Here is a 21,788-nt window from a genome sequence, read left to right as displayed (position 1 = left end):
GCAGGGCGCGACACTTCCCCTCCCCCCCTCAGGTCGCTCCGCTCAGGCTTTGCCTCCAGTGTCATGGCGGAAAGCTGGGGGCGGGACTGGGCACCACGTGTGACCAGCTCTCTCGCGCCAGGCGCGCTCGCCCGGAGTCCTCCCCGTCCCCATCATGCAGCGCGCACACGTTCCGCCGCTCAGACGCTATGAGTTGCTCGCCGAGGAGGTGGAGGCGGGGCTGGAAGGAAGATGGCGACGCTGGTGCTGGATAACGGCGCCTATAATGCCAAGATCGGCTACAGCCACGCGCACGTCAGGTGAGTCCCCCGCCGAGAGCCCGGTGCCCGTGCGGCTTCCCTGCGGCGCTGCGCACGGTAGAGCCGCCGCCGCCGGGTCCCTGCTCCCGAGAGAGCCCGTGAGGCGGCCTGCGCCTCTCAGGCTCCGTTGGTTTATCGGCTCTAGCTCCGGAGGTGGCGGGGCGGCTCCTGCTGCAGGCCCGGCCCCCTGCGCTGCGGGCTGCTGCTCGGCCCCGCCTGAGGAGTCTGTGAGCCCGGGACGTGATCCAGCCCCGCCCCGGTCCTGCCGCCGCTCCGGAGTCAAGCGTGATAGAGTAAAACGGGGCCTGCCTCGCGGCTGAAAATACAAATCCTGCCAGCTCCGTGTTCTGCCCCCACGTCCCAGTCGCTGACGTTTGTGTTTCCCGGTGGCTCCACCCCGCCCGCCCCCTCCCTCCCTCGAGGCTCCCCGCTCCCGCTTCCAGCTCTTTGCCCTCCCCCAAGCGCCTTCCCCAGCTGCCAAACAGCGGATCGGAGACCCTGCCCCCAAACAGCTGTGGCTGGTGGGTGCTGAGCACTCCTGTTTTTTTCCCCATGGGTGCTTGGGCCTGTGCCCCAGGTCATTAGGATTAATTTTACCTAGAAAGTGCTGTGGCAGCTGGGGCTCCTGCTGTCAGCCAGCCCTGGTCCTTAGTCTATCTCTGGTGTCTGGACTGCCTGCTGTCAGCATGACAACAGGCGCCACAGCCACTTGGGGGTGACCGCAGGAATCCCTCCTCACGGAGTCCCTGTGAGGTGAGCCTCCTGCTGTCAACCTGCCCTGGTTGGTGCTAGGGATAACAGTAGGAGCTACAGTCACCCTGGGGCGCCCGCTGTCAACCAGCCCTGGTTGATTGGGGCTCCCTGCTGTCAGCCTCAGCCAAGGCTCCCCAATGTCAGCTGGGAAGTGAGAGAGGGGACCCCACTGTAGACCTCGGGAGGCTGAGGAACCCAAAGAGGAGCAGGGGTGAGGCTGGGACGGTTGAATTATGGCCTGGTGGTTTCAGGGGGGCTGAAGTGAGGAGGGTGAGGGCTGATGGGTTTGGAGGGCTGTATTAATGGTGGGTTCTGAGCAGGTGGGGTGAGTGCTGGGAGGGTGAACTGAGAGCAGTGAGGGTTGATTAGTTAGGGGACTGATCTAATGGGGTGGTGATGATGGGGACTGGGAGGTTGAATTGAGGTGAGGTGGGTTGGATGGGGACAAGATTAATAGCTGGGCAGGAGAAGAATATGTGGGGTGAGAGCTCCTGCAGTGGAGGCCAAAATCACCTTATCCAGTACATGTGGGAGAGTGGGCAACACTACTAATTGTCACATGCACACACCCTGGGGATGGGTAGACTTAAGATTGACCTAAAAACACAATGTCTTCTTTTTTAAAAAACCTCATGATTTTTGGGTCAATCTCATTATTTTCTAAAAAGTACAGTCACAGAATATTATGGAAAAGGAACTATTTATGGAATTGATGTGAAAATGCACAATATGATTTTTTTTTAATATATGATATGATGTACAGGAAAACATTCTTAACTTTTTTTCAGTGTTATTCCCAACTGCCAGTTTAGATCAAAAACAGCACGCTTGAAAACTTTTACAGCCAATCAACTGGATGAAATTAAAGATCCCTCCGGACTCTTTTACATTCTCCCTTTTCAGAAGGTAATTAAGATGCTTTTTAGATTTAGCAATGCAGTCTATTACAGGCTGTGGGTTAAGGGTCTATTACAGGCTGTGGGTTGATCCTGGGGCCGGTTTTGTTCAACATCTTTATTAATGGTCTGGGTGATGGGATTAATTGCACCCTCAGCAAGTTTGCAGATGACACTAAAATGGGAGAAGAGGTAGATATGCTGGAGGGTATGGATAGGATCCAAATTGACCTAGACAAATTGGAGGATTGGGCCAAAAGAAAGCTGATGAGGTTCAACAAGGACAAGTGCAGAGTCCTGCACTTAGGAAGAAAAAATCCCATGCACCTCTACAGGCTGGGGACTGACTGCCTAAGCAGCAGTTCTGCAGAAAAGGACCTGGGGATTACACTGGACAAGAAGCTGGATATGAGTCAGCAGTGCGCCCTCGTTGCCAAGAAAGCCAATGGCATATTGGACTGTATTAGCAGGAGCATTGCCAGCAGATCGAGGGAAGTGATTATTCCCCTCTTCGGCACTGGTGAGGCCACACCTGGAGTATTGCATCCAGTTTTGGTCCCCCCACTACAGAAGGGATGTGGACAAATTGGAGAGAGTCCAGCGGAGGGCAATGAAAATGATTAGAGGGCTGGGGCACATGATTTATGAGGCGAGGCTGAGGGAACTAGGGTTATTTAGTCTGCAGAAGAGAAGAGTGAGAGGGGATTTGATAGCAGTCTTCAACTACCTGAAGAGGGGTTCCAAAGAGGATGGAGCTAGGCTGTTCTCAATGGTGGCAGATGACAGAACAAGAAGCAGTGGTCTCAAGTTGCAGTGTGGGAGGTCTAGGTTGGCTATTAGGAAACACTATTTGATTAGAAGGGCGGTGAAACACTGGAATGGGTAACCTAGGCAGGTGGTCGAATCTCCATCCTTCAAGGTTTGTAAGGTCCTGCTTGACAAAGCCTTGGCTGGGATGATTTAGTTGGTGTTGGTCCTGCTTTGAGTAGGGGATTGGACTAGATGACCTCCTGAGGTCTCTTGCAACCCTAAAATTCTATGAATGTTTATGTTTAATATATGCAATATGCTACAACTGTAGAGGCATAAACAATATTTAAAACAAACTTCAGATAGAGCAGTGTAACTTCAGTATCAAGCCTGAAGTGTGGCTTCCATAACCTGCCACCAGATACTAATTTAGGAAGCATGATTCATATTATAGTAAACTTACTATGCAATAATTTAAACCAAATAATAGGGAACAACAGAGGTACAATATCACTTATCTTTGGATCTTCTTGCTTGTAGCTGCACAACATTTACCCCTTTAAATAGGTTTGGAAGGGCTTCCATTATCTTAACTCAGAAATAAGAGCTTCTTCTTTTTGTTAGGTTATCAGTCCATCTAACAATTACTGATGGAAGCCTGAAATTCTGCAGATGTGGAATAGTTAATAAATATGCAATATTGTCTTATAAAGAATGTCTTTTTTTCCCCACAAACTTCCATAGGGTTACTTGGTGAACTGGGATGTTCAGAGACAAGTTTGGGATTACCTTTTTGGGAAGGAAATGTATCAGGTAACTAAAACACTTAAGAAACAAAAATCTATAAATACAGATTTAAAACAATTACTAGAGGTAATACAAAAATATTCCAAATCATGGATATAATGGTGAATTCACCAATTTATGAATTTTGCAGGAGTATTCAACAAGGGCTCACATCTAAAATTTAGGAAGTTGAGTTACCTATGATTTTGAGCTCAGTTCATTCAGGCCATGACTCTGCAAACTAGAGCCCATGTTTAACATTACTCACACGAGTAGTTTTGGTGACTTGAGTAGGACTAGATACCTGAGTAAAGTTAAATATGTGTTTGCAAGATTGGCGCTTCAGCTAGTAAAAGTTACTTGATAATTTTTTTCATAGACTTAATTAGTATAACTTATTTGAAGAACCAGGTTTTGTTGCATGAAGGAGACAGTTACAAAAGTGGAAGAAGGGCTGAGATTTACATTGACAGTCTTTTGGGATCAAGTAGTCATTTTCTGTGCATGAATTTCTCATTTTTACGATGAATAAGTTGAATTTATAAAGTGTATTAATAGAATATTATTTTGCTCACTTCACCAACATGGTTTAGCATGAAAAGAGCGTTGGCGGCTCTAGCCTTAATTTTTTTTATAAGAAATAAATATGATGATGCTAACTTATAAGGCTGGTCTTTACAGTACTTAAAGGGGAACATGTTGGGAGCCAAAATAACTCCTCGAAATATCTTTGTATAGATCTGGGTGGGGAAATTGGGCTGGTTTAAGATTTTAAACTATTGGGTTCATAAAAGAAACTCATTATTACCATGGTTTTGGTACTGATTTGCAGAATGAGCACTGAAGAAAGGAACTGTTGACTTGTGTGTTCTAGTTCCCATTGAGTCCCATTATGGTGAAAACACCTTAGGGCAGGTCTACACTACGGGGGAAAATCGATATAAGATACGCAACTTCAGCTACGTGAATAACGTAGCTGAAGTCGAAGTATCTTATATTGAATTACTTACCGTCCTCACGGCGCGGGATTGACATCCGCGGCTCCCCATGTCGACTCCGCTACTGCCGTTCGCATTGGTGGAGTTACGGAGTCGACATGAGCGCATTCGGGGATCGATATATCGCGTCTAGATGAGACGCAATATATCGATCCCTGAGAAATCGATTGCTACCCGCCAATACGGCGGGTAGTGAAGACGTACCCTTAGTGAAGGCCTGTTTTAGAAAGTCTGAGAACTGAGTAAGTGCAGAAAGGGCAGGGATGAAATCCTGGCCTTACTGAAGTCGGTGAGATTTTTGCCATTGACTTCACTGAGGCCAGGATATTACCCAGGTTACTAGAAGAATCAAGCTTCTATATAAGTGGCAGAGTTCTGTAGTTAGTAGGACTAGGGTAAAGTTTCTTGTATACACGTTAAATATTCTTTTATTATTACCCATTGAAGTGTAGAGGAAAGATAAAGGGATAGGTTGTTCTTAAGAGCCACAACATTAAAAATGGCGGAATAGGACAGGGAAATGAAATAATTCTATTCTGCCCTGAAAAATGTTAACACATTGTGTGGTGTAGCAGTGACAGTGCACATAGTGTTTCTTATTAATTTTTTTCCCCCAAAACCCATGTGCCACAAGCAGCTGGTAGCATTCATATCTGTAATAGGCCTGGGGGAAATTTTATACAGCATGGTGGTTGTTACATACCACAAAATGTAAATAATATGGATAGTGGTTTCTAAAATGTTGTTTGGGAACAGAACTTTATTTTTTCCCCCTAGGTGGACTTTGTAGATACAAATATTATTATTACTGAACCTTATTTTAACTTCAGTTCAATACAAGACTCTATGAATGAAATTTTATTTGAAGAATATCAGTTTCAAGCAGTTCTTAGAGTAAATGGTGAGTATATATTTTGTTGCTCTGCATTAATGTGCTCCAGGCTAACTTCCCAATTTAAAAATAATGTGCCAAAGAAATTACTTCATTTGTTTCCATGACTCTATAGAGTAGTATTTAACTTTTTATTTCTTTAACCTATATTCAGTTGTGCATACACATCTAATGTTTCTTCTATATTACTCTATATTTATAATAATTTAGTGAGAGGATTCTGATATGTAACAGCAAGAAACACAAAGTGAAATGGGGGGAAATCAGTGTAGGCAGAAAGTCACTTTCGTCTTGACGCTCCTTTCTGTCAAGGTTCTGTTTTTAAGTTGGTTTCTGATGACAGGAATGTTTGAGACTTCTTGAGATGAGGTAGTATGTGAAAGAGACTGCACTACTACTTGTGTTTCTTGGCTATATTTGTATGGAGTTTCTGACAGTTCTCATTCACTTTTTGAAGTGGCCCATGAAATACAGTGCTACAATTATATACTACTTCCTATCCTGCAGAACACATGAAATTAGTGACATGAATCATCATACAGTGCCCTTTCTGATGATGTTATAAAAGTAGGGGAGGGATGAGTTGTCAGTGCACGTGGGGAGGGTCTTTGCAAGCTATTCAGTCAGGTTTTAGATGAATTCTAAACAAATTTTAGTACTGGTAGTGTTATACTGAAATTACAGGAAAGATGTGTTGGTTTCTTTTTTTAAAACTGGCCTTGAAATAATAGTCATCTGTCTTAGACTTGAACATATAAAATAAATGTTTTACCTTTTTTTCTGGGGAATGTTTTATAGTCCCAATTTTCTTTGTTTTTGAAAAATATTTCAAAAATTCAAGTAACTGAACATAACATGAATAGTTTATATTTAAGTCTAATTTTTTATTACACATTGGACACTGTGGGCCTGATCATGCTTTTATTGATATAAATGTGAGCAGAATATATAAATGGGCTCTGTGTTTGTATGCTTCCTCTTTGGAAGTACAGTAGAACCTCAGAATTACGAACATCTCGGGAATGGAAGTTGTTCATAATTCTGAAATGCTTGTAACTCTGAACAAAATGTTATGGGTGTTTTTTCAGAAGTGTTCAACTGAACATTGACTTAATAGAGCTTTGAAAGTTTACTATTCAGAGGAAAAATGCTGCCTTTTATTTAAATGAAACAAGCACAGAAACTGTTTTCTTACCTTATCAAATCTTTTTTTAAACTTGCCCCCTTTTTTTTAGTTGTTTATGTTTAACACAATACTGCACTGTATTTGCCTTTATTGGGGGGTGAGGGGTGGTCTTTGGTGCTGCCTGATTTCATACTTCCGGTTCCAAATAAGTTGTGTGGTTGACTGGTCATTTGTAACTCTGGTGCTCATAACTCTGAGGTTCTACTGTACTTTTTAAGTTATATATACTAAGGAAAACTATGGTTCAAAAGACAGTCTTTCTCATAAAGATAACTTCTGGTTATGATGCACTCTGTTGTCTTTTTTAAAAGCTTCTTTAATCCATTTGTGAGTTTGTAAAGTTTCTTGCTCCTATAGTTCTACAGAATACCCAGCATAATTAGAATTAGAGTGGATTCTCTTTCTTTTCAGGGACGTTGTGTCTGTTTGTGATGTTTGTAGCCAAAACTAAGAAATCAGTACAGCTATAATTTATAATTAAAGGGGCACAAAGTTAATATTCACACTAGTGTAACTAGAAAGCTGGTGGAGAAGGAGAACTATTTCCCTTTTTCCAGTTTGTTTTACCCAGTATTTAAATTCCTCTGAGACTATCAAATCACAAATACCCAATGGAGACTTAGGGGACGGGCAGTGTGGTTCCTCAAACCACTTTTAATTCCCCTTTTTTGAAAATATCATCTTGAGATTGTCAGTTCTTTCAAGTGGGGAAAAATAATATTTTGTTTTGCATGCTCTCAAATGGATTTCTTTACATGTATTTTAACAAGGGAATGCAATGGAACTGTTAAGAGCTTTTATACAAGATCTTAAAATGCCAAATGGAATACCACAATTAAAAGATGGCATAGAGATGTATTTCCTTATCTTGATGGTTTTTAGTTTAAATAAATGCAAAGAAGAATCTTTTTGTATACATAGTGAAGAGCACTTGTAATCTAACTTTTTCAGAATTTTTTTTAGATTAATGAGGTAAATAATTATAATGTTCAAATACTACCTCTAACTGAAAGTGTAGCTTCTTGGTCGAGGAGTATGTGTGGAAAGCTGTATAATTGTTGTACAACAAGCATTTTAAAAGGTATGCTTCCCTTCCAAAATCCCCCTTGAGTTTGTGTAGTGTTTCTATTAGAATTGTTATCACATTCCACCCCAGCAGTGACTGTATTTCAATGCCTGATTAAGTTACTCCTTTATATAAAGCACTGTGGGAATGAAAGATGTTATATAATTGGTCAAAAATAACCTGAAAATTGACTAGCTAGACAAATTGAGACTAGAAAGATGACATACATTTTTAACAGTGAGTAATTAACCATTAGAACAATTTACCAAATGTTGTGGTGGATTCTCCAGCACGGACAGCCTTTATATCAAGGTGTGATCTTTTTCTAAAAGATATGCTCTAGGAATTATTTTGGGGAAGTTCTGACAGGAGGTCAAACTAGATGATCAGAACGGTCCCTTTTGGCCTTGGAATCTATGAATCACCTGGGCACACTGCGAAATCCATCTACTTGGGCTTTTGGGAAGGACAGAGCTGAATAAAGTCTGTTATTTTTGAGAGAAGGTGGGGTATTATGTTTGATTAACTTTGGCTGTGGGTGAAATTGTGCTGCTGGAGCTATTCTGTATTGAGTTACCGAAGATCTGCCAAAGGCACCTAAAATATGGGATAGGAACTATATCTATTTAGATGAATTTTAGATTTATAAATAAATATGGGTTGGCATTTTTGTGTTTCAGCTGGGGCTCTCAGTGCACATAGATATTTCCGGGACAATCCATCCGAGCTATGTTGTATCATTGTGGACAGTGGCTACTCCTTTACACATATTGTACCATACTGCAGAAGTAAAAAGAAGAAAGAGGCAATTATTAGGTAAACTGCCTTATTTCTTTACAGGTGGCTTTTTTGATATGTCTGAAGCGAATGATGACAGAAAATATTTATTTCTTTTTAGGATTAATGTTGGAGGAAAGCTCTTAACCAATCATCTAAAGGAGATAATCTCTTACAGGTAAAATTATGCTAACTGTAGACACTTGAGGCCTGGTTAGAAGCCAATTAAAGTCAATGGATGTCTTTTAATTAAGTTAAGTTTAGGATTAAGCCCTCTTTGAAGAAGAGGAAAGCCTGTAAAATGACATCTTGAGCTTCAGCTACCATTTTAACACCGTAAGACTCTAGTTCAGCAAAGTACCAAAAGCAGTTGCATAATATTAAGGATGTCAGTAATCCCATTCACTGGGATTACTTGCGTGCTTCAAGTTACACATATGCTTAAGTACCTTACAGAATCAGGCCCTGTGACTTTTTCTGTCATTATAGTAATAAAGCTGTAGCCAGATTTACACTTGACCAATAAGATGGCACAGCTCTGAGAAATTGACAGTTTAATTCCACCTGAACAGTGAGTAGAACTCACTAAGCCAGTGTTTGCAGGAAGGGTCTAGATGGGTCATGGAGCCCTAAGTAAACATACACTTCCCCAGCCCAGTGTGGAGGAGATGCCCTGGGAGGAAGGGTGCAGTCAGAGAGTGAGCCTGACTTGCAGTCACCCCATAGTAGTGGCGTCTGTCCCACTGGGCTGGGCCTGACTCTCCGTTCTGGGTGTTGCGACCAGGTGCATGGGGTTGCAGTGCCACTCAGGTCTGGCTTAGCTGTCCCTCATCCATACCACTCGCTCAAATACCAGTTGGCCTGGCCACCCAGAGTGTAGCACAGTCCCGCAAGGCAGGAGCTGATGCTGCAGAGTGTATGTGGCAGGCTCATTCTCCAACCTTTCCTCTTTTGGCGTCTCCCTTCCGCACTGGGTGGGAATTAGGGTTATGGTGATGAAGCGGAGATGTTTATATGTAATGGTGAGTCACAAAAAAAGACAAAAGGCAGTTGGTGAGTCATCTTAGTAAAAAGTTTGGGAACCACTGCACTAAGGCTCGCATCCTGTATTGGGATCCCCTATAACTGACCCTGTGCAGGCATCTTTGCTAGCAGACTGGATGCAAGATCGTGGCCACAGTTCTTAGTGTTGACGGCTTTACGTTGTTTGGATTAAAGAGTAAAAATACCCTCTCATTTCTACATGTCAAAACTGCTTATATATAAGTTAATGTACATATTAAAATGTCAACTTCTTGCAATTTGAAAACTGCAAGAACTGATCAGTAGTGAAAAAGAATAATTATAAATGTATGTTCAGGATGATCTGTTTCTGACTTTTTTATTTTTTTATAGGCAGCTACACGTTATGGATGAAACTCATGTAATTAATCAAGTGAAAGAAGATGTATGTTATGTGTCTCAGGATTTTTACAAGGATATGGAGATTGCTAAGTAAGTTTACTATGTTGCCAAATTTGAAAGGAGGTGGTTTCAAATAATCTAATTGTGTAGAGCCAAATACCACCATCCTTATTCAGGCAAAACTCCCCCTTAAGTGAAAGAGACTCTTACCTGAGTACGGCCTCCAGGATTTGGCATACTTTAGCTATGTTTTATTCCAGGGGCCGGCAACCTTTCAGAAGTGTTGTGCCGAGTCTTCATTTATTCACTCTAATTTAAAGTTTTGCGTGCCAGTAATACATTTTAACATTTTTAGAAGGTCTCTTTCTATAAGTCTATAATATATAACTAAACTATTGTTGTATGTAAAGTAAATAAGTTTTTTAAAATGTTTAAGAAGCTTCATTTAAAATTAAATTAAAATGCAGAGTACCCCGGACCAGTGGGCAGGACCCAGGCAGTGTGAATGCCACTGAAAATCAGCTCACGTGCCGCAGGTTGCCTACCTCTGTTCTATTCTAAGCTTGTTGTCTTTTCCAGGTTGAAAGGGGAGGAAAATACAGTAATGATAGACTATGTTTTGCCAGACTTCAGCACAATCAAAAAAGGGTTTTGTAAGGTAATTATGACTGTCAACCTTTTCTGGAATACTCTCTTTTCGTCGTCTTCCTTGGTAGTGAGGGAGGAGGGGTGGAATTTTTTTTTTTATATGATACTGACTGGTAATATTTTCTGCATTAGGAATTAATTGGTAAAATTTTCCAAAAAAAGTAAGTGACAGAGGGGTTCAAGTTTAACGGATTTTCAAAGTCACATAGCTGCTATTAGATATTTTATCCAACATCTGAAAATCAGCTATAATACCATAGGCTCAGTATCTCAATCTAGCCCTGTATTTCTCATTCCAGTGTAAAATATGAAGTATGTTATGTCCTAATTTTGATCACCTTCTCAAAACTGTCTTACCTGTTGTTTGTTATATGGTTATAATTTAAGGCTATGATTTAGTCACGGGTATTTTTAGTAAAAGTCATGGAGAGGTCACGGGCAATAAACAAAAAGTTACAGCCCCTGACCTGTCCATGACTTGTACTATATAAATACCCATAATTAAAACTTAGGTGCTCGGAGCGGGGACCCTACTGCTGCTGCTCCAGGGGGTGAGGCAGCCTGGGGCCCAGCCCAGGGCCAGCTGACCTGTGGCTGGTGTGGCTGGTCCCAGGTCTGCCTCAGTTGCTCAGGTGGCCCTGGGGTCAGTCACACCAGCCTCTGCAGAAGTCACAGAGGTCACAGATTCTGTGATTTTTTTTTTCCAGGACCTCCGTGACCTCCCTGAAAGACATGCAGCCTTAGCTATAATTAGGCGTGGCAGAATTTGATTTTCAGTTTTTTCAAATATGATTTTTAATGATACTTTTCAATTTTTAACTTTTTATTTTTACAGTTGGGGGTAGGGCTGGAGTTAAGGCAGTGCTGACAGCAGGGCTGCAGGGGGCTCCCTGTGCAGCCAAAGGGCCCAAGACACCAGAGCGCAAGGTGCGGGGGAAGCTGTGGTTGGCCTGGCCTGATGGAGCAGGGACCCCTGCCCAGAACTATAAGCAGGAGGATGAGGCTCTGGCTGTGTGGGAGACCACCCCACTGCTGTGTAGCTCCTGCCCACACTCCTGGCTGGTGAGTGAGCAGGTGGGGCTATGATAGTGGAGCTGCAGAGGGCTCGCTGCACAGCTGTGGAGCCAGTGAGATTGGATCCCTGCAGGCACATGGTGTGGGGAAGGCTCCTAGTGGGGCATAGCAGTCACACTTGGACAGGGCTGCAAGGAGGAGGACATGTCCTGGCTGCAGGGGAGGCCATCTGCTATTGAATGGCTCCTGCCTGGGGATGGAGCCATTCAGCATCAGGGTGACCTCCCCTGTGGCTGGGGATCACAACAACTCCTCCCACTCCTCCTCCTTGCAGTCCTGGCTGGGCATCTCTGCTCTGCAGAGCCAGGACCACAGTTTTCCCTGAACCTTGTGCCTGCAGGGATCCCATGTCACTGGCCCCACTAACTCACCAGGCAGGAACTGCTCCCCTGCAGCTGCCAGCTCATCATACTCCTTGCAGTCCTAGCCAGGGGTCTCTGCTCCGTTAAGCCAGGATAACTGCACCCTCCCATGCACCTTGAGCATGCTGGGATCAGGTCTCACCGGCCCCACTGCAGTGCAGGGAACCCTCTGCAGTTCTGCTGTCATGGCCCTCCTCCCTCACTCCCATGATAGTGGAGCTGCAGAGGACTCCCTGCATGACCGTGGGTCCAGTGTGGGGAAGGCTGCAGTCCTGGCAGGGCAGAGCAGACTCCCAGCTTGTAAGTGAGAGGGGTCTATGCCATTGGGGCTGCAGAGGGCTCCTTTTGCCCCAGAAGCCATTCAGCAGCTGTGTGGCCTTGGCCGCCTCCTCCTTGCAGTCATTGTCGCTAGGAGCTTCTGCTCTGCCTAGCCAGGACTGCAGCCTCGCCACTGCACCTTGTGCCTGCAGGAATCAGGTGTCACCAGCCTTGAGACAGCACAGGGAACCCACTCACTCACTTCTATAACAGCAGAGCTGCAAAAGGCTCTCCTCATGGCTAGTGACAACTGATCTTTGCAGGCACCTCAACTATTAGTGATTATTTTTTTGTTGATTTCAGTGTATCAGCTGAAATGGTGTTTGCTGACAGTTATCAATTTTAAGATCGAATGCTGCCAAGCCTAGTTATATTTAACTTCCTTTGCTGTAATTTAAAAGTTCTATATCAAAGTGCAGTCATAAGGCACAATTCTGATTCTGGTATCTTTCAACTATTTTCACATGCTATCCTGAGAAGTTTTGCTACTTCTTGGAACTCAGACACTTACGTTATAGTCAGTAAGTGTTGTGGATAAATGTTACACCTCTACCCCGATAGAACGCTGTCCTCGGGAGCCAAAAAAAGTACTGTGTTATAGGTGAAACTGCATTATATTGAACTTGCTTTGATCTGCCGGAGTGTGCAGCCCTGCCCCCCCGGAGCGCTGCTTTACTGCGTTATATCTGAATTCGTGTTATATCGGGTCCCGTTATATCGGGGTAGAGGTGTATTAGCATGGTTACCAATAGAAATTGCGATAATTAAAAATGGGAGACTGTCTTCCATTATAGTTTCCTGTTTCTTTTTTTAATAACTCACCTTTTAGAGCTGAAATTTTCCATGCCTGTACTGCATCCTAAGGCAATATATTTTTTGCAAGGATCAAATATCTTTTTTGAGTTAGGAGGGTGAAAAAATATTCTCCTGCTAGAATAACACAAATCTAATACTCAGACTTTGAAAAATTGCTTATTGGTAAATGTGTAATTTAGAGAAATAGGGTAAAATTTTCAGAAGTACCTAAGTGTGCACTAATCTTGCATAGGCAAAACTGCAGGTGTCAGTGCAGAGTCTGGAATGGGGCTCCTTCAAAAATGCAGCACCAAAATGCTTTCATATGCTATTCAAATTGACACCACTGTCTGCTCAGTATGGCAGTAAAAAGTTAACATCGGACACAATTCTCATGTTTCAAGACTAGAGTAAGGGATTACAAAGCATTCTGGAACAGATGTCCGCTCCCTAAGACTTGTGCATGATACGTGACTCAATATATAGAAGATACTACCTTCAGAACCATCCATAACAGGTGAATAATATGTAAACAATGAGATTAGATAAACTTGTTACTCTTGTGTGTGTTCTTCCCTTTTTAAGAGGTAGTTATCATTCATGTCTGCCTAATTTAGCCAAGGGAAGAAATGGTGTTAAGTGGAAAATACAAGACTGGGGAACAAATACTTCGTCTAGCAAATGAGAGATTTGCTGTTCCAGAAATTCTCTTCCATCCTTCAGATATTGGCATTCAAGAAATGGGAATTCCTGAAGCCATTGTTTATTCAATTCAGAATTTGCCTGAAGGTATAGTGGTTGCAATGTTTTGAAATGTATTCTTGAAGTCTGAATATTTTTGTTAGAATCCAAAGTGTATCAGAAGCCTAGCATACTTTATGTGCCAGGAATTAAGGAACTAAAAATTGATTAAAAGTGCAACAGTGTTAACTCCTTGTGAATGTTAGTTACTCCAGAGCTCTTTTGCAGTTTCCTTTAATATTTCCTGTTTATGGAAATACTTGCTTACTCTGGTAAGCTGATTGGTTTCTATTTGTGCTTCAGATAAAATGTAATAGTATGGCTGGAAACCTCATGAGTTCATTTTCTAGTACAAAACACAACCACATTGAATTATTTCCTCTGAGGATGGAATCCTCATGACTGCACTTGAACTTAATTTCATTTTTATTTTAAAATGCCTTTTAGTGTTGGGAGAGGAGGGAATAATTCATGCTGGCAAATGAGGCCACTGAATCTTAAAAATGAAAACTAATAATCACCCTTCTGGCTGTGTTGTATTCTGTGGAAGCAACAATTGTAACATGACAATGCACATGTTACTAGGTATGTAGATACATTTCAAATTAATATGGCCAAACTTCTGCAGGGGAAAATTTTCATGACTATGTGGTGTCACTTCACAGCTGTAGCATCAGAGCCACAAAACTACATTCATTCTAAAAATATGAAAATTAATATCTCTTGTACGTTGATACTATTTCTTTCCCCTAAACTGGGCTGTTTGAGAGCATTCATGAAATCCAACATTTTTAAATAACACATTTCTAAAAGACAAATTTTGAAAGTCTCACAAAGCAGAGGGACGCTAATGAAAGTTTTCATATTTAAAAAGGGTGCAGTTCATCAAATTCACCTGTCACACAAGAAAACTAGTTTCACACTTGTGATTATCACCTAATTAGTGGAGCCTCTTGATATGTGCACATCCTATTGCTTAGTTATCCATGCAATACCCTTTATCTAAATATAACCAGTATGTATTTCATATATTTAGAACATTATCTAAACATTAGTTTTAATTCTTGTCCACTTTAACTTAATGTACATGAAGAAATTGGAGAATCTTAAGCTAAATACATCTATTTTGGTTTTGTTTAAAGAAATGCAGCCTCACTTCTTCAAGAATATTGTACTGACTGGGGGAAATACCCTTTTCCCAGGCTTCAGGGATCGAGTCTACTCTGAAGTTCGATGCCTCACTCCAACTGATTATGATGTTTCTGTTGTTCTGCCAGAAAAGTAAGTCCTAAACAATATAAATAAAAATGCATCTATTTTACTGTTTGGTTCTCGTAACAGAATAGAAATTGTAAAGTAGGATTCCTTCTGCTAATTAAATATTTATATTCCATCATTTAACTTAATCTGTTCAAGTGGCCCAAAACTAGACCGGAAGGATGTTGTAACTCAGTACTTAAAGTGCATTTGCAGAGCTATATTGTGCTTGCTGCAATCCTGCAGACACTTACACGTGTGCTTAAGTTTACTTCTGTGAGTAGTTCCATTGAAATTAATGAAACCATTCACAGCAGCAAAGTTAACCAGTTGCTTATGCATTTGCAAGATCAGGGGGATTATTTTCATCTCTCTTATTTTGAAGAATTCCTGAGTATTATAAACATTATACATACCATATCACTGATACCTGCAGCATTTCTGGGATTTGGTGAGTAGCAGCAGGGTGGATGACTGACAGTGACAAGAGTGCCAGGAGATTCACCTCTCTTAAAATTATTATGGAATCATTAATGTCTGTGCAGAGTAGCGAGAATGTAGGTTCAAAAACTCATCCTAAAGACTCCCCCACCAAATAAATACATTGTATGGGAATTTTATCTACTGTGGAAGGATGGAAGACTGGTCAGTCCAGCTCAGATTTGAACCTTAGGTTTGAAACATTCATTTGAACCAAATGCTTAGATCACTGTATCATACCCACTGGCTCCAAACCAGTTTTGTTAGTACAAGCCATTCACCTTTGAAGAATAACTTAATCAGAATTATTTATTTATTTTAGTTAGCCTTATAAATGTGAACTGTGATTTTTAGAGGAAAACAGTCTCTACCCATGGAAATTAGTTATTTGGCCTCTTTGAGGAACCTCAAAACATGATAATCAAATAACTGATACATGCCTGCTATAATAAAACAGTTTTAAACTGAAGCCTCTATTTCTGCTAAACCTATATAGATCTGTGATATAGCTATATAAAGGTTCTTCTGTTTAATAGAAATCATGCTCTTGTTGTCATCTCATGAGTTCTGATACCAATTCACCACCATTCTTTAGCCCAATTAAGTTGTTCTGATTTCCTTAAATGGGTACTGTAATTTTGAAAATATAACTTGGGTGAAGTATAGCACCAACGATGAACTTGTAAAAGTTTTCATCAAATATTTGTTGTTGAAGCTTAATGCAGGACTCACTTACCATTCCTAAAAAATACATGGTTACCAATTTAAAATTTTCATAAACCCACTAAAAAGATCTGGAATACTCTGAGCCGGGCCCCCTTTGCATCTTTCTAAGGGATGCAATTTTTCAGCAGATTGTCCTAATGTATAGGCATAATGTCTTGTTTTACATTTTATTAATGGCTGTGGCTAATTTCTAAATAAAAGTCCTAAAATGATGGTCTCACTTTTTCAAAATACTACATAATTTGAAGTATTTAAAACTAACTTGTGTGGTAACTTTTTTTTTCCCCCCAGCCCTATTACTTATTCTTGGGAAGGTGGAAAGTTGATTTCTGAAAATGATGATTTTGAGGATATGGTAGTAACTAGAGAAGATTATGAAGAAAATGGACACTGTATTTGTGAAGAGAAATTTGATATTTAAGAGGCACATTTGGAGATATAGTGATACTCCACTATTTCACTTTGAATGGAACTTATTTGAACTACAAACTATTTTATGTAAATTAGAACTGTTCTAACTTTCTTTCCTATAATTAGGAATGTACAATGAATTAGTGTAAATAGCTTTATTTTCACAGATTTTAAACTAGCACTGAAGACTGTTATATATTGTGCTTTGTCATTTTATCTTATTGTATTCCATCCTTACTAATATTTTTCAATAATTGTGTAATTTTACTTTAAAAAAGTGAATTACCTATTAATGGCATGAAAAAAAATATTTGAAGAGTAGTGTAAAACAATTGTATAGAAGCACTAGTCTAAACTTTATTTTCTCTTCCACCATGAATGCTGTTGTCTTTTTACTGAAATAGTATGCAGAATAATTTGCATCAAATACTCTTTAACCTGGAGCTCATTTTAACATGTCCTGGGAGAAAAAATCCTATGAAAGGCTTACTCTGACTTCTTGTAATTATCTCAGTGAATGGTTAAACTCAAAGTGTAATCATTGCACTGTGGAATGTACCCCAACTTTCTGAATATTTTCTTTTTTTTAATAAGTTTAGGATAAATCTATACAACAGAGATTACCCCTTTGCACAGCTCTCACCTGTAGTTTAAAAAACAAAACACAATTAAGTCTTCAGATTAACTACTTTGTTAGCCTTCCAGCACTGACTCTAACTCTGCCCTTTATTTTGAGTAGTGGACTCACCTTTGAATATGAAATGATTTAAAAAAGTTAGAATTATGTAGAGTACACCAACATCTGAGGTCTCTATTTTAATCCTTGTCCTTCCATACTCTTCCCCCCCCCCCCTTGTTCTCCCTTGCTGTTGCACTTAGTTTAGCTAGTAAACTTTGATATAGACCCATCAAGTACCATGAATATTTGTTATTGATGTATTAAAATTAAACATATTTCCAATTGGCCTTTGCAAAACATCTTAATCGAACTCTCTCATGTAATTATTTAATTAATTTGAAATGTATAGCCTGTTTCCTTTATTTAAAAAAAAACAAACTATCTGGGCTAGGCTACACCTTTGCATTTCGCATGCAATATATTGTAGCATTCTTTCCTTGCCCCATCTCTTGAGTATTGTATGTACTGGAAAGGAAGAGAATCATTGGTTACTGAACAAAGTGCGTGTGACTTTACAACAAAATACTAGAAGTGATTTATGGAACAATCCAGTAATGGTAGAATTAGATAATTTAGAGTGAGTTCTACAGATTTAGTTCTGTGTAAAGAACATAAATGTCACTAAGCTGGACTCTGATCTTCAGAGAGATATAGTCCATTTGAGGTGGTGAAAGGGTGGGCTGGCTGTTGGTGGGAATGAGGTGGCAGAGTTTTCAGACTGGAGTGGAGGGTAAAGAGTGAGAAGGAGATAAGAGTTTTGTTTTGAACTGAAGATGTATTTACCATTTAAATAAACTGACATTGGAGGCCAGGGCTTAGACAGTTGTGAGCCAGATCTAATGCAGCATGAATGCTAGACACAAACCCCGGAAAGGCACAGCACTAACAAGTCCAGGGCAGTTTGCCCTACTTCTTACAAGGCTTGAAACAGCCAAGCACCCACGTGGGGTGCAGGAAGTGCGAACCACAGCAGCCATGCTAGGCCTGAACAGTTATTCCATCTCCTCCTCCTGCCTGGGGAGCTGCTGTTTGTTTCTCACCCACGGTACTGGCTGCTGGGCAGGTAAAAGGGAAGTAACTAAGTGATTCAAGAGAGCTCTGAGTAGCATCAGACTATGATTAGTGAATTAAGGGGCAAGGCACTATGAATAATTAGTCAGTGAGACTAGATCAGTTACCAAAAAAAATCAAATGGGTAGGAATCACAGATGGTCATATAAGTATTCGAAAAATTAGACTACTACTCACAGACAGACAATTGCAAATAGGTGGATTAACAAGGCAAACAAACCTTAAAGTCCAGAAGAGTCAGCCAAGAACTATAACATAGGGAGAGGAGCAAAGGTTAAGTGACAGAAGTTTCCTGTCAAAATTAAAAAGTCTAAGTATTGATACAAAGGCCAGAATTTGTCATTTAATGCACTGCCTCTGGGTGGCAAAACATTTTTTGTCCCTCCTTTAAAGGGAAGGGGCAGGGCTCTCTAGAAGATGGAAATGACATGGCAGAGCAACTTGTGGGCCACTAGCTGGGTCTGAAGATCTGGGTTAGGTGTCTACATATTCCGTAGAGTTTCATTGTGCCTTCATTCAGAATTGCTACTTTATACAAGTTGTAGCTAATGCTATTTAAGAGCAGGCACTTGGGGACAAAACAATGGCAAGACAAGAATAGCAAAACCTCTATTTCCCAAAGGAAAGTGGGAATCTAGGCAGGGACATTAGCTTCCATTTTAAAGTCTCTTCCACAGCTCCATTTTGTGTGCAGCTTAAGACTTCATTCAGTTCTGAATTAACAAATTTGGTTACAAGGTGAAGGTTAAATTCTGTATGTGAGAATACTTTCTTCTACCAAGTAGTTACAGAACACAGTCTCACTTAAGATCTTATATCAAGTGTACTTACCATGTTTTTGAAATTTTAAAGTTTGTGGATATCTGTTATGATCTGCATTTGTAAGCTGATAATGTCAGGAGTGGCAGAAATGAGTTTTAGCTGAGACTTTTAAAAAATGTAAAGATACTGTTTCCATAGCAATAGGTATTCAGCCCTCTTGCTAGCAGCAGAACATTATCCATCACTAAGTTTTTGTCATGGATATTTTTAGTAAAAGTCATGGACAGGTCATGGGAAATTAACAAAAATTCATGGCACCCTGTGACCTGTCCCTGACGAGAGAGAGGTGAGTTCAGCACCCATTGCTGCTGCTGGGGCTCCCAGGTCCCCCACTGATGTGGTGCGTGGTATGTCTGGAGTCCCCCTGCTCCTGGAGCTGGGATGCTGTGGGGGGTCCCCTTGCCTGAGCAGCTGGTAGCTGCAGAGTCCCCCAGCCACTGGCTCTGGCTGTAGCTGGGCAGATGCGGGGGGTCCACCTGCCACTGGGCAGCTGTGCCAGGTCCGTCCGGCTGCTGCAGCTAAACTGGGTCCTGCTGCAGCTGGGCAGCTGCACTGGGTCCCCCCCACCAAGTTCAGGGTGAGGGCAGGGCTGTTTGGGAGCTCCAGCCCCAGGGCAGAAAATGTCACAGAAGTCAATGGAAGTTACGGATTCCATGATCTCCATGACAATCGTAGCCTTATCCATCACTATTGAGATAAGCTGTTCCTCTGCATTAAGGTCAGTTCAATCTAATTCTTTCCCTAGCACCACCACAAAACTGCAGACAATTGAAGGGTCCTAGGATAATTACTTTAGTCTAATTAAAGTATTTAGTAGCTGCCATGGTGGGAGTACATTCTCAGTAAAGAGATGCAAAGGCAGTATTCCTTAACTAGGTAGTTCTGTCACAAATATTTGTAAAGATAGTTGAAAAACAAGCACTTAAAGTCTAATGTAGTTCCCTTGAATGCTGGTATATGGTTGAAATTATAACTGATGGTGGAAAAACTGGAAGTATAGTAACTTATTTTTTGCCAGGCTCCCTTTCCCCCCAATAGAACCCATCTTCATACTTCATTTAGAAGAAAGCCTCACGCTTAACATGGAGAGGCTGCTTTTTCCTCCCTCATAGAGGACATGACTCAAATGTTGTAGGACTCTAAGTACCTAACTGGGTACAGGCCTGATGTTTCACAGGCTGAATACCAAAACTGTACTATAAAAGAACAAACAGGAGCTGTAGGAGCTCAACACCTCTGAAAAATGAGGCCCCACTTATATAGCATTCTCATTGGCCAAGATGTTACATAAGATTTGTTCATCCGACTGGTAGAAACAGTAAATTCCTACTAAGGTAAAGCAAACACTTTTGAAATTAAGTGTCAAAGGAAAGCCACTGCAATAGCTTAAGGGAAGAGATTTATTTCATGGCGTTATTATTTTACTGAATTAGTAAAATAGTGTATTAATTATACAAGTAGTAATCTTGCTTGTATAATTGTAAGTGATTTAAATAAATGGCAACTTAAATGCTCCAACCCCTTTTTAAAGTAGCTTAATGTGCTTTTGGAATTTGCAGTGTTTGAGTGTCTTGGAAACAATGTACTTAATTTGTCATCTATCTTGAAAGGTGTTAAGCCTCTGTAGATGATTTGTACTAGTATTAAGTAGGTAATCATTAACTTATTTAATGTGAAATTTAAGTCCTAATATAAAACACTGATTTTTCCCAATCTTCTTACACAAATCTTTATAACAGTGATACATTAACACTTAATTTTTAAATTCCTAAAGCAAGATTATTCCAGTAGATCAACCAATTCAAGGATAAAAATTTTTTAAAAGTGCACATATGCAGTCTACTCAAGTTCCAAAACTTTCCTCAAAACCATCTGTGCTGCAGCTCAAAATGTTAGGTTGTCTCTTAGTAAATTTTAGCCATTGTTATGTATATTTCAAAGTTGATGTGTCTAAATCCTATTTTTTTTCCCAAAAAATGATGTTTCACAGCATTATAGTAGCAGGTAGAGGATAAAGAACTGAAGCTATACCTCACACTCTTCATCCTCCCCGCAGACTACTTCTGAGGTGGTCATAGATAAAGTAATCTACTCCTCAACTTTTACTCAACATTATGCAAGTTTTTAAAATCAGTATTTTACAAAACACAAGCTGTGCATACAAGGCTATGTTTGCAGCCTCAAATACTAAGGACTCAGCTGCCATAGCCAAATCTAAAATAACTGAAGAAAGTTAAACAGATAAAAATCTGAGGTAACAAGAATCTAACACTAAGGGTGTGTAAGACATTTCCACAGGTAAGAGTTATCGCCTCATACTAAAGTGTTTAACTGGTACATGTACACTTTAAATAGATCAGTTAAGGCAATTATTTAAGTCTTAATAGGACAATATAATTTAAGAATTACTCGAACCATTATGGTAACATACTATACACATATACAGATACAATCAGGAATCAAATATTTCTTTGTATCAGACATTTACTACACAAACCTGCCCATCCCTGTATCTATGGGGTAGACCAGAGCTCTGCAGTGGGACTGGGATCCCATGGGTCCCGCTGTCATAATAGCTTTGTGGGTGAGATTGGGTG

The 21,788-nt window shown here is 40.7% G+C and overlaps 1 protein-coding gene across 1 annotated transcript; it reads left to right on the top strand.

The window, feature by feature from the left end:
• The first annotated feature begins 149 nt into the window (after positions 1-149).
• ACTR6 (actin related protein 6) lies at positions 150-19,721 on the top strand. Its single transcript, XM_039494822.1, has 11 exons — positions 150-299; positions 1,841-1,958; positions 3,443-3,511; positions 5,260-5,383; positions 8,307-8,442; positions 8,525-8,581; positions 9,799-9,897; positions 10,387-10,465; positions 13,622-13,793; positions 14,888-15,026; positions 16,500-19,721. The coding sequence occupies exons 1-11, from the start codon at positions 232-234 to the stop codon at positions 16,627-16,629; spliced, it is 1,191 nt and encodes a 396-aa protein (XP_039350756.1). The 5' UTR covers positions 150-231; the 3' UTR covers positions 16,630-19,721.
• Positions 19,722-21,788: the final 2,067 nt, after the last annotated feature.

The sequence above is a fragment of the Mauremys reevesii genome, linkage group 1 (genome assembly GCF_016161935.1).
Source record: "Mauremys reevesii isolate NIE-2019 linkage group 1, ASM1616193v1, whole genome shotgun sequence".
In the NCBI taxonomy this organism is placed as follows: Eukaryota; Metazoa; Chordata; order Testudines; family Geoemydidae; genus Mauremys; species Mauremys reevesii.
The sequence above is the reverse complement of the archived record's forward strand: the minus strand, read 5'-3'. Positions and strand labels throughout refer to the sequence as shown.

Bases quoted from the DNA above. Each gene is read 5' to 3' on its own strand.
- ACTR6 (XM_039494822.1), top strand. From the start codon at position 232: ATGGCGACGCTGGTGCTGGATAACGGCGCCTATAATGCCAAGATCGGC. The intron at 300-1,840 runs GTGAGTCCCCCG...ACTTTTTTTCAG, and splicing joins TACAGCCACGCGCACGTCAG to TGTTATTCCCAACTGCCAGT. The intron at 10,466-13,621 runs GTAATTATGACT...TGCCTAATTTAG, and splicing joins TCAAAAAAGGGTTTTGTAAG to CCAAGGGAAGAAATGGTGTT.